The sequence below is a fragment of the Chlorocebus sabaeus genome, chromosome X (assembly GCF_047675955.1).
Source record: "Chlorocebus sabaeus isolate Y175 chromosome X, mChlSab1.0.hap1, whole genome shotgun sequence".
NCBI classification, from domain to species: Eukaryota; Metazoa; Chordata; class Mammalia; order Primates; family Cercopithecidae; genus Chlorocebus; species Chlorocebus sabaeus.
In genome coordinates this window covers 116,837,954-116,854,543 of record NC_132933.1, presented here as the reverse complement: position 1 = coordinate 116,854,543, position 16,590 = coordinate 116,837,954, and the positions used below count along the sequence as shown (strand labels likewise).

The window sequence follows — 16,590 nt, the reverse complement described above, 5'->3', positions numbered from 1 at the left end:
TTGGGATAATTTTCTGTGAAAGAAATAAGAAGGAAGCAGATTTTGGCATAGTGAATAGTAAAACAGCTACACAAACCCCATGAGGTCTTCGCCAACACGGCCAGGAGCTGTGGATTGCCATTCAGAATTTCTGGCATCAGGCTGAAATGTCTGCATCTCTGAACCCTGCCTCAATCAGTCAGGGTACACAAGATTGCCTGGTGGAGTACAGCCTTGGGCCAGGAGGCTACATGACTGGGATGTAACCTCAGGCCAGGTGGCTGAGACAGACACTGAAGGAGCTTTCAAATGGAGACATTCACCTGACCACAGTCCACATGTTTGAGCAGCACTTCCTACACTGATGAAGTACCAGAAGGTGTGGCTCCGTGTCTTCCATGTGAATTAACCCACTTTAATCTCGATTTACAAATCAGAAAAGTCTGATAGATGAGATAATCGTCTATTACAGTGAGCAGTACAGTTTGCTAACCCAAATCTTTTTGTGTGTTTTGGTAGAGAGCAGATACATATGTGTGGGTCAGTACACTATTTGGAGAGCTCTTCTTAAGTGAGAAGAGACAGAATGGCCAATCAAATACTTCATATCCTTCCTAAACCTGTGAAGCCTTTAGGAAAGCACAGTTTCTTGGCACACTAATCAAAATCTAAGTATAATTGTGAAACGCCCTCCTAAGTAAAATATCTTCATTTCTAGATCTTATTTGTAAGTGAACTCTACTGCATAGGTCACATATTACTCATCTATTAACAATAAATATTATTTGAATACTTAATGACAGAGGTGACCTAAAATGGTATTTAAAACTGGTTTCATCGAGAGATTAATGCAAGTAGATAATAATTTTGTTTCAAAAGTAACAAGAAGAATGAGTCCTCTAAGATTATTTGAAATGACATTCATCTTTAAATAAAATCCAAACATCAAAATAATGAATTTCAAATAGTCTGCTAAAATTCTGAAACACTTTATCAAAGCACTTTTTAATGTTGGTTTCTATTCGGTTGGAATAGTGAAAATGTTCATGTTATAGGTAAAGGTTAAAAAATTAAATGCTGAAATTAAATAAAATTAAGGATATTAAAATAAGATAGTTCAGTATATTTAATGAAGTAATTAAATAAGGAATGGAAGGACTACAGCTAGTTTTACCTTAGATGGAAATTTATAAACAGAACAAAATATTTCCATTAGTAGTACCATATTCTACCTTTATTTTTAACCCGAGGGAAATCAATGAATTCTGATTTCTTATAACACCTTTAGTAAGCATAAAAAGTAAGGCTGAATTTTTCTTATGTGAAATGCCCCATACTATAGAAAACAATAGTTATAGAGAACTAATAACTAAAATATTTAAACCCATGCTAGGATTAAGAAGAGATACACTAGACCCTTGGTGGGCTAGTAATGTTCTATTTCTTGACCAGAGCTGTGGATCCAAGAGCATTTACTTTACATTGGTGTGTTAAAATATTCAAATAAGTTTTATATAGTTTTCTTTATTTTGTTTCCAAAAAAACTTTTAAAAGCAATAAACTATAATAACAAAAAAACTAACTTATAAACCAAAAATGCCTTCAAAATCATATTCCTGTGATACTTGAAAATTAAAGCTGATACGGCTTCCACTAAATATAAATTTAGAAATAATTGAAAATTTCTTTTAATCAAGTAAATGTTTTCTGAAATACTCCTGAGATTTCCCACTGCCTACCTTTTAGCAAGAATCGTGCTAAAATTCAAGATGTCTCCTTGTTCATGTTCAGTAGATTTGAGCTAAAAATGGTGTCCACAAGACGAAAACATCCTAAAGAACAGCTGTTCTTAATCAGTGAAGGGAGCTTTGAGTATCTCAAAAGTTGTTTTTGGCTATCCGGTAGGGCCCCTTAGAGGTATATGACTCACTTTACATACTGATTATAAATATATATTTAATCCCAACATCCCAGAAAGTCACATAGAGAGTGGATATTAATTTACCTACATTACACTTATTAAGCTGTTGCGAGCATTAGTGCATCCACACTTCAAGTGATTTGACTCTGGGCATGATTCATTCTCTGCTACTCTTCCCAGTCTGATGCAGGTTTCTACCTCTTTCCAAAAAAGCAGGAAGAAGCATGTGTAAAATACATTAAAAACACTAAATTCTGACCTACTATACCCAGGTACAACCTTCACAAATACCTAAGTATATACTGAATAAATCTAGGCTCAACTTCCATTGATTTCTTGTTTCTAGTTTATTTATATAAAGCTTTTTTTTAAATAGTAAGATTTCCGTTTTCAAAAGTGGCAATTCCTGATCATATTAATGAGATAAGCAAAACAAGGTTTATTATGCATCAAAAGTGTTTATAATGTTATACAAGGCTAACAAAATCCTTCTGTAGTATAGATAAACACAGTATGATTTTAAGTTTTAGTATCAGATCTGCACATTCTAAAATACATTTTCATCAGAAAATGTTCGGCACATTAATGATAAACACCAAGTATTGATTTAGCATTAAAATTATAATGGAATGGTTAAAACTTACTAATGAGAAAAGTATAATTTATACTTTGTTTATTATTTAAACTATGTCTAAACTCACATATTGTTATCTGTGTATACACAGTTACTTTTTATTGTTACCTGCTTTAAAGTAAGAATGTGTAGATGATCCAGTATTTTAAAACCAGCAACTTCCTAAAGGAAACAATCGATGCCTAATTTCTTTTTACAAAAAGGCCAAAAATTCAGCTAAACCATATCTTACTCTTGATTAGAAAAACTGCTAATTATTATAGGTTTTGAGTGGACAACTAAATCAGGCACTACCTAGTAGTTTGTGTACCAAGCAATTCATAGAAGAGACACTTGAGTGGCAGCTTTGCTGTTAATGACATTGAGGCTTCTGAACACCAACGAATTACGAATGTGCAGGACCACTGCTCCTGATGTCATAACCACAATAACTCTGTTCTTTATACATACAATTATGTTTCTTAGGAAAAAAGAGTGATATTCAAAAAATTAACTTCCAATACCAATGAATCCTACAATATATAAGGAGCTATAGATAAATAGTACAGGCTCCTGAAGGACCTCTGCCATGTCAGGGCATAGCCCTTTAGTCACTAGGTCCTGAATGCATCCAAAATCCAGGAGTGATGCAGCTCAGGTACTGGATGTGGGCACTGATGACAGTGGCTGGTTATCAACCTGCATAGAAGTATGAAGAGTTTAGTTTATTTTTAGAAACTTTTTCTAAAACTTTCAAGCTTTTAGCCACTGGTTAGGACATACCATGGTGTGCCCTCTGATCACCAGCACTGATTTTAGTTCAAGCTTATCTACCAGACATTCCTGCATTATTATTACTGTACATTTCTATTTTGCCTATCATTTAGAACATGAGTGGTTTAGCCTCCATTAAAACACCAATGTTTTAGTATACATGTAATGAATATTATACCACATAGCATAAAATGACTTGAAAATTATTTTACTCAATTTTCTTAATAAACTGACTATTTAATGGCAATAAAATTATGGTTGCTAAAATTGTTTCCCATGTGTTATAGGTTAGCAATACCAAAACCACTACACGTGTAAACTAAATTTAATAATTAAATAAATGGATGGCAGATGATAAATACAGGTTTCGCAATGCTGGAATGGGAGGTTACAGACAAGCAAGGGAGAAAGGCTAGAATTAGCCGTGTGATACTAGATTAGAATTGGAGATACTAGAAAGAACTTATGTTTAGCTTAAAATAGTTATAGGTTGATTAATACAGAAATAGTTACAGGTATGTTCATATGTAGGGGTTGGTATAGGCACATATAATTTCTTGCTCTGTCAGCTGAGAGGGTCTAAAAGCATTGACACCCCTGAGCAATGAACACACCTACAACTCATTCTCCAATAAATAATTACATTCTCCATAAGAGGAACTAGAGCTTCTCAGAGAAATGGCTGGCTGATCTTGAACTGGAACAAAAAATATGCCTTATGAACAAGAAGTATCTTATAGTGATACAAAGTAAAAAAGTGCAGTGTTCATAAATAGTAACAAAGGGAAGGGCATCACAAAGAAACACAGGAGCCAGTATAAAGAGTTTCCAGCCAGGCGCGGTGGCTCATGCCTGTAATGCCAGCACTTTTGGAGGCCAAGGCGGGTGGATCACGAGGTCAGGAGATCGAGACCATCCTGGCTAACACGGTGAGCTCCTGTTTCTACCAAAAATACAAAAAACTAGCCAGGCGTGTTGGCGGGCGGCTGTAGTCCCAGATACTCGGGAGGCTGAGGCAGGAGAATGGTATGAACCCGGGAGGCGGAACTTGCAGTGAGCAGAGATCGCGCCACTGCACTCCAGCCTGGGCAACAAAACGAGACTCTATCTCAAAAACAAAAAAAAAAAGAGTTTTCAATGTCGAAATCTGGGACAATTTGAAGGATGAAATGAAGTAGTGTAAAATTATACCTAATTATGTAAAATAAACGTTAGAGTTCATAGTGATTTATGTGATTGAATAAATGAAAAATAAACAGGATAATAGACAAATCTCCACTAAAAAACAGTTTTGAATAGTATATGTAGAGAGTACCCTGAATGTAGAGACAGTGTTTGATATACACCTCTGCCTGCGCACTGAGCATAGCCAGTTGGCCCTGTGCTGCAATAAGCATGTGACTGACTTTCTCATGCATGAGATAAGTTTCTTCAGTGGACTAAACAATTTAGACAACTGATGAAGGAATTGCAGCTTCACCATGAAGACTCACAAAATTAGTTCAAAATAATGCTGTCTGTGATATTGTTATAAAAACAAATACCAAGCAGATTTATGCAATGAAAATCCTCAGCAAGTGGAAGATGCTTTAAAAAGCAGAGAATGGGCTGTGGCCCTGGCTCACACCTGTAATCCCAGCACTTTGGGAGGCCGAGGCAGGTGGATCACCTGAGGTCAGGAGTTCGAGACTGGCCTGGCCAACATGGTGAAACCCCATTTCTACTGAAAATACAAAAATTAGCCCGGTGTGGTGATGCACACCGGTAATCCCAGCTACTAGGGAGGCTGAGTCAGGAGAATCGCTTGGACCCGGGAGGCAGAGGTTGCAGTGAGCCAAGATCTCACTACTGCACTCCAGCCTCGGCAATAGAGTGAGACTCTGCCTCAAACAAACAAACAAACAAATGCAGAGAATGCTCATTTCCAAGGAGAACTTGATGTGTTGGTAAACTGTGATCAACAGTAGATCACTTCATGCTTTTCATCTCAAAAAGGATTTTTCAAGATGCTTGAAATGTTCATGCTTTCAAAATGAAAATCATTTGTACTTAGTAACACATTACTATGTGAATGATGATTTACTGGCCCTGGTTAGTAAATTTGAAGGCAATCTTCTGAATTATTTGGCAAGATTCTACATTGATGAAGGGATGTTAGCCATCAACTTTACTACGTGCACAGAAACGTTAAACTTGATAATGTTATTTTGAGTATAGAAGATCAGGCAGGGCATGGTGACTCACGCTTGTAATTCCGGCACTTTGGGAGGCCGAGGTGGGTGGTTTACCTGAGGTCAGGAGTTCAAGACCAGTCTGACCAACATGGAGAAACCCCGTCTCTACTAAAAATACAAAATTAGCCAGGCATGGTAGCACATGCCTGTAATCCCAGCTACTTGGGAGGCTGATGCAGGAGAATCGCTTGAACCCAGGAGGCGGAGGTTGCAGTGAGCTGAGATCACACCATTGCACTCCAGCCTGGGCAACAGCAGCAAAACTCCATTTCAAAAAAAAAAAAAAAAGTTCATATTTTCCTGGCTGACTCTTGGTTTTGACTGAAGATAAATGAGGAAGTGTTTGGTCTCCTGTGGCCATTAACATACTTAACTACATAACACCTGAGATTCTATAAGCAATGGAAGATAGCATGGGAAAATACAGCGCAGAATATGACTGTTTTTTTTCTAGGTGTTGTTGGGGCTCAGAAAACTATGCCCCAAAATGAAGGCTTCAGAAGCAGCCCCAGAACCAAAAGTTTTTTTCTGACCTTCTCCTGCTCTTCTGTCTTTCACTCCTTTTCTCCACAGAGGCTAGCTGTAGAAATCAGAATCCCTCTACCCCAAGGTGGATCTCAGCAATCAAAACCCCTTTTCCCTACAACCAGCCATAAAACCTGAAAATACTACTCTAATTTTCCCTCCACCTTTCTTTGTAAAAACTGGCCATAAATTATCTGACATACATTGACTGCAGGTCATAAGACTCCCATTCCAGAGAGTGCTCTGCCCCACACCCAGGAGAAAAGAATGTATGCTCAGAGAGGAGAATCTAGACAGATAAGCCTTGCTGGGTTTCCTCACTCAGAATTAGATTATGCCCTTTTTGTCCAACCATGTTTTTACACAACTGTTCATACTTTATTGAACCTAAGCATAAAAATAGATATTTTCCCCTCTATCTTTGGCTCTTCACTGATACGGTTTGGCTTTGTGTCCACACCCAAATCTCATCTTGTAGCTCCCATAATTCCCACATGTTGTGGGAGGGACTCAGTGGGAGATGACTGAATTATGGGGGCATGTCTTTCCTGAGCTGTTCTCATGATAGTGAATGAGTCTCATGAGATCCTATTTTTTTTTTTTTTTTTTTTTTTTGGAGATGGAGTCTCGCTTTGTTGCCCAGGCTGGAGTACAGTGGCATGATCTCAGCTCACTGCAACCTCTGCCTCCCAAGTTCAAGCAGTTCCCCTTCCTCAGCCTCCTGAGTAGCTGGGATTACAGGCGTGTACCACCATGCCTGGCTAATTTTTGTATTTTCAGTAAAGACGGGATTTCACCATCTTGGTCAGGCTGGTCTTGAACTCCTGACCTTGTGATCCACCCACCTTGGCCTCCCAAAGTGTTGAGATTACAGGTGTAAGCCACCATGCCTGGTTGAAATCCTATGGTTTTAAAAATGGGAATTGCCTTGCACAAGCTCTCTCTTTGCTTGCTGCCATTCATGTAAGACATGACTTGCTCCTCCCTGCCTTCTGCCATGACTGTGAGGCCTCCCCAGCCATGTGGGTCCATAAGTCCATTAAACCTCTTTCTTTTGTAAATTGTCCACTCTCAGGTATGTTTTTATCAGCAGCATGAAAACGGACTAATACATTCACTCTGAAGGCTCCCATGTATATATATTAAGTATATCTGTATGCCTTTTCTCCTATTCATCTGTCTTTTGTGAGTTGATTTTTTAGCAAACCTTCAGAAGGTGAAGGGGAGCTTTCCCATTGGCCTGGAGTGTCTGTATGTGTAAATGCTATATGGAGGAAGAGTTTTATACCTAATCATTAATGAAAACTGAAGTAAAGATCATGGACCTAAAAGAACAATTTCAGTTCCCTTATCACATCATGGATGTAACTGTAGAAGCTGGAGAAACATTATTCACAGACTAATCATCAGAAGAGAGTGTAATCTAGAGCAGGATGAAATTAAGGATTTCAAAAGCATGCATTTTTTGAAGATACAAATTGAGAAAAAATATAAGAGCTATAATCAACTTATATTTTGGATATTAGCAATTCTTCTAACACACCCTAACTTTGATATGTATGCTGTGTTAAAGAGATACTGAAATTCTGCCTTCTTTTTCTTTTACAGTATTTTTTCAATTACATTTATCATTCATTGGTTTCACATGCACAATAAAAAAGTGTTTTTATTTCCAATTAAGGCTCTCTAAAGAGCATGATGCAGTTCAATAAGCACATTAATCACAAATGAGGATGTGCAGCATAATTGCAGAATTTAGAGAACAGCTTTTGAATTGAAGATTATGTAAGAATAATAAGAACCCTAGCAAGATAAACCAGAACTAAGTAGGAAATGACAAGAATGCACATAGACCTAATAGCCCTTTCCTAGTCCATCTTGTATCATAGAAGATTCAGACCAAGATAAAGAAATTTTTTTAATTAAATGAAGATAAAATATAGATGGATAAATAAATTATAGATAAAATACTTGATTCAATGGGTTCAGGAACAACTTGAGGATACAGCAACATTTTCCTAAGAACATGGAAATTCCACATCTAGCCTGAAGAGAACAGAATAGCAGTACCACATTGTGAGGTCATGTACTCACTGAGCTATGAGAACCCCAGAAGGACCAAATTTTGCTAGTGGTGGATATTTTTCAGTACTTTCACATTCAGACAGCCATAAATCCCAGGCCAAATAATTCAAAGATGCCTATCAGTAGCAAAAGCTGGCCCTTCAGGAGTTCTCACAGCTCATTGAGTGCATGGCAGAATCCTGTTCTCAAAAGCAGATTTTTGAAAAGCTTAGTGACAAAGAGGAAGGGGTACAAGTGACTACGCAGGAAACTGACCTTATGAAATGGGAAATCCCCTAGTCCGAGATGTTTAGGAAAGTGCTGGAAGCTCAACTTGAGGATGTCATTGCTGAGACTTCAAAGGAACATAGATTTGGTGAATACAGATAGAACTTCTCTGAACAAATAGAACGTTAGCTTCAGGTTTCACAGTAAAACAAGAAGGCCAGTAACCAGATGCCACTTTAGAATATTGCAAGATATTTCTAAAACAGAATATTAATTTGAAAAGGAAGTATTACTTCATAAATAGAAATGTGTCAGACTTGAAGCCTCTCCTGTTTTAGAAGCAAAAAAAACAAAAAAACAAAAAAACAGGCATAAGAGGAGCTATATGTTTCAGAATGCCATCAGCAGCAAGATATATTAATGTTTAAGGAGAAATTATAAAAGTCTAAAGAAGAATGGCATAATTAAACAAAATGTGAGGCAGAAGACGTGGTAAGTGTGTGTGTGTGTGTGTGTGTGTGTGTAGAATAAGGTATATGAAAAAGCAAGAGCAATAAGATGTGAAGAAAATGAGAAAATAACTGGTGAAAATGAAAGATTTGTTCTATTGTGGATAAATTAACAGCTCAAAATAGATAATATGAAAATGAGTTTAAGGATTTTGCAGCTAAGAGTAGGCTGCCTGCTGGGAAGCTTAGACTGCAGAAACTACTCAGTGGGTCGGTGATGAGAAACATTCCCCTGAGATAGTTTCAAGCTCTTAATTCTAAAATGACTGAGCTCATGACTCCCAGTTCTAGTTTGATATAGGCAGTGCTGGCTTCCCTCCGGAAAGATCATATTCAGGTGTTAGCTATGGCGATAGTGTTGGAATTACAATCTCCTCCTGAGATAGGCAACTGGGTCTGACAGCAAGGTTCCAAAACCTACCGGGTGAAGAAATGACAAAGGATTTATGTATTGGTATGTGATTGTATATTATTTTTGAGCTTGCATGAATACAGTGCTTTATATAAACTTACATTCTTGAAGTAGCTACAAGAAATTGTAGATAAAGAATTGTTGATCATGATCTTTCAAATCCATCATAGTCATCATGAAAAACTTTTTTTATTGTGGTAAAATACATATTTAACATAAAATTTACCATGTTAACTATTTTTAAGTGCATGCTTCTATAGCATTAGGTATAGTCACATTGTTGTTTAACCATCACCACCGATCATCTTCAGAATATTTTATCTTCCCCAACTAAAAACTTCATACTACTTAAACAATAACTCCTCATTGGTGTCTCCTCCCAAACCTTGGAAATCATCATTCTATTGTTTTATGAATTTGACTACTCTGGGTACCTCCTGTAAGTGGAACCATACAATATATATCCTTTTGTGATTGCTCATTTCATTTACTATAATGTCATCAAGATTCATCTGTGTTGTAGCATGTATAAGAATTTTCTTCTTTTTTAAGGCTGAATAATATGCTATTTTATGTATAAACCACATTTTGTATATGTATTCATCTATTGATGGACAAAACATAGAAGGTTTGCTTCTACCTTTTGGATACTGTGAATAATGATGTTATCAATATGGATATAAAAATATCGCCGGGCGCGGTGGCTCAAGCCTGTAATCCCAGCACTTTGGGAGGCCGAGACGGGCGGATCACGAGGTCAGGAGATCGAGACCATCCTGGCTAACACAGTGAAACCCCGTCTCTACTAAAAACACAAAAAACTAGCCGGGCGAGGTGGCGGGCGCCTGTAGTCCCCGCTACTCGGGAGGCTGAGGCAGGAGAATGGCGTAAACCCAGGAGGCGGAGCTTGCAGTGAGCTGAGATCCGGCCACTGCACTCCAGCCCGGGTGACAGAGCAAGACTCCGTCTCAAAAAAAAAAAAAAAAAATATCTGCCCAAGTTTATTCTTTCACTTCTTTTGTACATGTGTGTACCCAGAAGTGGAATTGCTAGATATACTACTTATGTTTAATTTCTTTGAGAACCCATCATGTTGTTTCTTATAGTGGCTACACCATTTTCCTATCCTGCAAGCAATGCACAGGGTTCCACTTTCTCCACATCCTTACTAACAAGGATGGGAAGGATGTATTTTATGTATTTGTTTTTAGTTTTTGTTGTTTTTGATAGTAGCCATTTTAATGAGCGTGAAGTGATATTTCATTATGGTTTGAATTTGTATTTCTCTAATGATTAGTGTTGTTAAACAACGTTTCATATGTTTATAGGCCACTTTTATATTTTTGGAAAAATGTTTATTCAAGTCCTTTGCCCATTTTTATCTGTGTTGTTATTATTGTTAAGTTGTAGGAGTACTTTTAATGTGTTCTGTATATTGAATCCTTATCAAATATATAATTTGCAAATGTTTTCTCTCATTTCATAGGTTGCCTTTTTACTCTATTGATACTTTCCTTTGATGCACAAAAATTTCTAGTTTTGATGGTGCCCAACCTACACACTTTTTCTTTTGTTGCCTGTGCTTTTGATGTCATATCCAGGAAACAATTGCTATATCCCATATCATAGTTTTATATATGGTATAAGATAATGATGCAACAACTTCTTATCCTCGTCCTCTTCCTCTTTTACCTCTTCTGTGGGTATCCAATTTTCCCAACAGTATTTGTTGAAAAAAATTGTTCTTTCCCTATTGAATTGTCTTGACATCTCTTATGGAAAACCATTTAATCTTGTATAATAGGATTTATTTGGGGGCATTGTATTTTGTTCCATTGGTGTATATGTCTGTTATATTGCCAATATCACATTGTTTTGCTTCGTGTATCTTTGTGGTAAGTTTGGAAATCATGAAGTGTGAAACCTCAAATTTTGCTCTTCTTTTTCAAGATTGCTTTGTCTACTTGGAGTCTGTTGAGATTCCATATGTATGTAAGGATGGATTTTTCTCTAATTTTGCAAAAGGAATCATTATTGGAACTTTGAAAGGATTGTACTGCATCTGAAGATCACTTTGGGTAGTACTTGCATCTTAAAATATTAAGTCTCTTAATTCATAAACACAAAAATATCTTTTCATTTATTTGTATCTTTAATTTCTGTCAGCAGTTTTACAGTTTTTACTCTACAAGTCTTTTACATCCTGGGTTAAGTTTATTTTAAATCATTTTATTCTTTTTGATGTTGTAAATGGAATTATTTTGTTAATTTTCTCTTTGGATTCTTGCACTGTTAGTGTATAGAAGTGCAATTAGTTTTTTAGTGTTTATTGTGTATACTGCAACTTTGCTGAATTTATTAACTCCAAAAGTATTTGTGAAATCTTTAGGTCTTTCTATATATATGATCATGTCGTCTGAGAACAGAGATGATTTTACTTCTTCCTTTCCAATTTGCATGCCTTTTAAAATTTTTCTTGCTTAATTGCTCTGACTAGGATTTCCACTACAATGCTGAATAGTAGCAGTGAAAGCAGGCATCCTAGTTTTGTTCCTGACCTTATGGGGAAAGCTTCTGCTCTTTCATCACTAGGTATAATTTTAGTCTTGGATTTTTTATATACAATCCTTGTCATGCAGAAGAAATTTTCTTCTATTTCTAGTTTACAGTTTTTATCATGAAAGGGTATTGAATTTTGCTAAACTTTTTCTGCAGCAATTGAGATTACTGACTGAATCCCCTTAATAGTTGCACATCTGTTAGGATTTTCTATGTATTTATGATTCAATCCTGGTGGGCTATGTTTTTCTAGGAGAATTTGTCTGTTTCATTTTGCTTATTTAATATATTGGCAAAGAATTGTTCATAGTACTCTTATAAAATTCTTTTTATTTCTCTTTAAAATAGGTGGTGGTATAGTTTGAATGTATGTCCCTGCCCAAATCTCATACTGAAATGTAATTCCCAATGTTGGAGGTGGGGACTGGTGGGAGGTGCTTAGATCATGGGGGCAGTTTCTCATTAATGGTTTAGTACCATGCTCTTTGGTGCTGTCCTTGTGATACTGAGTGAGTTCTTGTGAGATCTGGTCGTTTAAAAGTGTGTAGCACCTTCTCCCTTGCTCTCTTAATCACACTCTGGCTATGTGTCATGCCTGCTCTCCCTTTGACTTCTGCAATGATTGTAAGTTTCCTGAGGCCTCTTCAGAAGCTGAGCATGTGTCAGCATCATGCTTCCTGTACAGTCTTCAGAACTGTGAGCCAATTAAATATCTTTTATTTATAAATTTTCCAGTCTCTGGTAATTCTTTAGAGCAAAGCAGAAACAAACAAATACAGGTAGTAATGTTTCCTCTTTGATTGCATACTTAAGTTGTTTGTGTAATCTCTCTTTTTGTCTTAGTCAGTTTAGCTGAAGATTTGTCATTTCATTTGATCTTTTTCAAGAACCAACTCTTTGTTTTCTTGATTTTCTCTATTGTTTTTCTATTTTCTATTGGATTTATTTTTGGTCTAATTTTTAATATTTCCTTCCTTCTGCTAACTTTTGGTTTAATTTATTATTATTTCTATTTCCTTAAAGTCTAAAATTAGGTTGTTACCTTGAGATATTTCTTCTTTTTTAATATAAGTGCTGCCAGTTATAAGTTTTCCTCTTAGCGCTGGTCTCACTGAATCCCATGAGTTTTGGGATTTTTTTGTTTTCATTTTCATCTGTTTCAAAATATTTTCTAATTTTCCTTTTGACTTTTTTGAATCATTGTTTTTTATGAGTTTTAACCATTGGCTGTTTAACAGTATGTTGTTCAATTTCCACATATTTATGAATTTTTTTGTTTTTCTTCTGTTGCTGATTCTAGCTTTATTCCATTATGAGAAAATATACTTTGCATGATTTCAATCTTTTTAAATGTATTTTTTTTTTCTTTGAGACAGAGTCTTGCTCTGTCGCCCAGGCTGGAGTGCAACGGCACAATTTTGGCCCAGTGCAACCTCCGCCTCCCAGGTTCAAGCAATTCTCCTGCCTCAGCCTCCTAAGTAGCTGGGATTACAGGAACCTGCCACCAAGCCCGACTAATTTTTGTATTTTTAGTAGAAATGGAGTTTCGCCATGTTGGCCAGGCCAGTCTCGAACTCCTGACCTCTGGTGATCTGCCCACCTTGGCCTCCCAAAGTGCTGGGATTACAGGCGTGAACCACCACGTCCGGCTTTAAACGTATTAAGACGGTTCGCCTGCGTCGCTCCGGGAGCTGCTGACTGACGGAGCGCCCCCGCCCCCGCCCGGCCGCCCGCCCGCCGCCGCCATGCCCTTCTCCAACAGCCACAACGCGCTGAAGCTGCGCTTCCCCGCCGAGGACGAGTTCCCCGACCTGAGCGCCCACAACAACCACATGGCCAAGGTGCTGACCCCCGAGCTGTACGCGGAGCTGCGGGCCAAGAGCACGCCGAGCGGCTTCACGCTGGACGACGTCATCCAGACAGGCGTGGACAACCCGGGCCACCCGTACATCATGACCGTGGGCTGCGTGGCGGGCGACGAGGAGTCCTACGACGTGTTCAAGGATCTCTTCGACCCCATCATCGAGGACCGGCACGGCGGCTACAAGCCCAGCGATGAGCACAAGACCGACCTCAACCCCGACAACCTGCAGGGCGGCGACGACCTGGACCCCAACTACGTGCTGAGCTCGCGGGTGCGCACGGGCCGCAGCATCCGCGGCTTCTGCCTGCCCCCGCACTGTAGCCGCGGGGAGCGCCGCGCCATCGAGAAGCTCGCAGTGGAAGCCCTGTCCAGCCTGGACGGCGACCTGGCGGGCCGGTACTACGCGCTCAAGAGCATGACGGAGGCGGAGCAGCAGCAGCTCATCGACGACCACTTCCTCTTCGACAAGCCCGTATCACCTCTGCTGCTGGCCTCGGGCATGGCCCGCGACTGGCCCGACGCCCGCGGTATCTGGCACAATGACAATAAGACCTTCTTGGTGTGGGTCAACGAGGAGGACCACCTGCGGGTCATCTCCATGCAGAAGGGGGGCAACATGAAGGAGGTGTTCACCCGCTTCTGCACCGGCCTCACCCAGATTGAAACTCTCTTCAAGTCTAAGAACTATGAGTTCATGTGGAACCCTCACCTGGGCTACATCCTCACCTGCCCATCCAACCTGGGCACAGGGCTGCGGGCAGGAGTGCACATCAAGCTGCCCCACCTGGGCAAGCATGAGAAGTTCTCGGAGGTGCTTAAGCGGCTACGACTTCAGAAGCGAGGCACAGGCGGTGTGGACACGGCTGCGGTGGGCGGGGTCTTCGACGTCTCCAACGCTGACCGCCTGGGTTTCTCGGAGGTGGAGCTGGTGCAGATGGTGGTGGATGGAGTGAAGCTGCTCATCGAGATGGAGCAGCGGCTGGAGCAGGGCCAGGCCATCGACGACCTCATGCCTGCCCAGAAGTGAAGCCCAGCCCACACCCGACACCAGCCCTGCTGCTTCCTAACTTATTGCCTGGGCAGTGCCCACCATGCACCCCGATGTTCGCCACCTGGCGAGCCCTTAGCCTTGCTGTAGAGACTTCCGTCACCCTTGGTAGAATTTATTTTTTTGATGGCTAAGATACTGCTGATGCTGAAATAAACTAGGGTTTTGGCCTGCCAAAAAAAAAAAAAAAAAAAAAAAAAAAAAACGTATTAAGACTTGTTTTATGCCCTAGCATGTGGCCTATCCTGAAGAATGTTCCATGTGTACTTGAGAAAATGTATATTCTGCTGTTCTTGGGTGGAGTATTCTGTATATGTTTGTTTAGTCTAATTGTTCTGTAGTCTTGTTCAGGTCCTGTATTCTCTTATTGATCTTTCTGTTTTTTCTATTTTTTTGTTAACAGTGGGGTATTGAAATCTCCCACTATTATTATAGAGTTGTCTCTTTATTCAATTTTGTAAACATTTGCTTCATATATTTAGGTAATGTAATACTTACATAAGTAATAGAAAAAAAACATGAAAGAAAGAATGCTTTATTTTTTTATTGAGTCCACAGTCTTCAACACAGACAAATCAGATGCAAATAAAGGCTACAACTTAAAGCAAACACTAGTAGGTGTAATTTGTCCTTTGTGACTTTACTATCCCAAAGTCTATCCCCCCACTGTGGACATCATTACTTGTTCTATTTGGGTTGCTTTTTCTTTCTACCTCTATTGGCACCAAATAGAGTGTGTAAAGAGAACTTATTAGACATAATTTTACCATAAAATTGTGAGGAGTGTGCTTGTATTTACAAAAAGGAACTGAAAACTATGTTCATACAAAAACCTCCACACAGATATTTATAGCAGCTTTATTCATAGTCACTAAAACACAGAAGCAGCCAAGATAGGTTGTGGTGGGTGAATGATAAACCATGGTACATCCAGACAATAGAATATTATTCCGTGCTAAAAAGAAATAAGCTATAAAATCATGAAAAGACATAAAAGAAACTTATATGTATGTTACTACTGAAAGAAGTCAATCTAAGAAGGCTACGTACTGTATGATTCCAGCTATATGACATTCTGGAAGAGATAAAACTATGGAGACAGTTAAAATATCAGTGGTTGTCAGAGGTTAGTGGGGAGGAAGAGATATACAGGCAGAGAACAGATGATTTTCAGAGCAGTGAAAATACTCTGTATCACACTAGAATGATACATACACATCATTATACATTAGTCCAAACCCATAGAATGTACAGGAACCAAGAGGGTACTGTAATGTAAATTATGGACTTTGAGTGATAATGACATGTCAATCTAAGCTCATCAGATGTAACAAATGTACTGCTCGGGTGTGGGATATTGATTGTAGGGGATGTTGATAGTGAGGGAAGCTGTAAAAGTGAGGGGGCACCGAAATACCCATGTCTTTTAGTTGATTTTGCTGTGAACCTAAAACAGCCCTGAAAAATCAAGCCCCCAAATTGCATTTGTTTACAAATTTTTCTCTCCTACTACACTGACCTTCATCAGGAGATGACCCCATACTTACCCTAAATCTTGGGCAGACTATACACATGGATTGTCTACAATAAATATGAATTAATAAATTAAAAACAATAAAAGAATTTTATTTATTTCATAACAATTCTGAGATAAAACGGAAACTTCTGAGAAATTTCTTGCTGAAAGATGTCATTTGTCTCAATGAGATCAGAGGTGAAATACCTAAAGAGAAGAAAAGTAAGATCAACTTTGGAGAGGTGAGAAGAAAAGGAGGATCTGATTATATTCAATATGAGAAACTAGATAAGCAGTTAACAAGACACCAGTAAAAGGACTTGCCACTATTAACATTCCAGGGA

The 16,590-nt window shown here is 38.7% G+C and overlaps 1 protein-coding gene across 1 annotated transcript; it reads left to right on the top strand.

Moving 5' to 3' along the window:
- Positions 1-13,491: 13,491 nt before the first annotated feature.
- On the top strand, positions 13,492-14,897 carry LOC140710896 (creatine kinase B-type). The gene has a single exon (XM_073013817.1). It carries the CDS (start codon positions 13,564-13,566, stop codon positions 14,707-14,709), a length of 1,146 nt encoding a protein of 381 aa, XP_072869918.1. The 5' UTR covers positions 13,492-13,563; the 3' UTR covers positions 14,710-14,897.
- Positions 14,898-16,590: the final 1,693 nt, after the last annotated feature.

What these genes read in the sequence shown, in the direction of transcription:
- LOC140710896 (XM_073013817.1), top strand. Translation starts at nt 13,564, where the DNA reads ATGCCCTTCTCCAACAGCCACAACGCGCTGAAGCTGCGCTTCCCCGCC.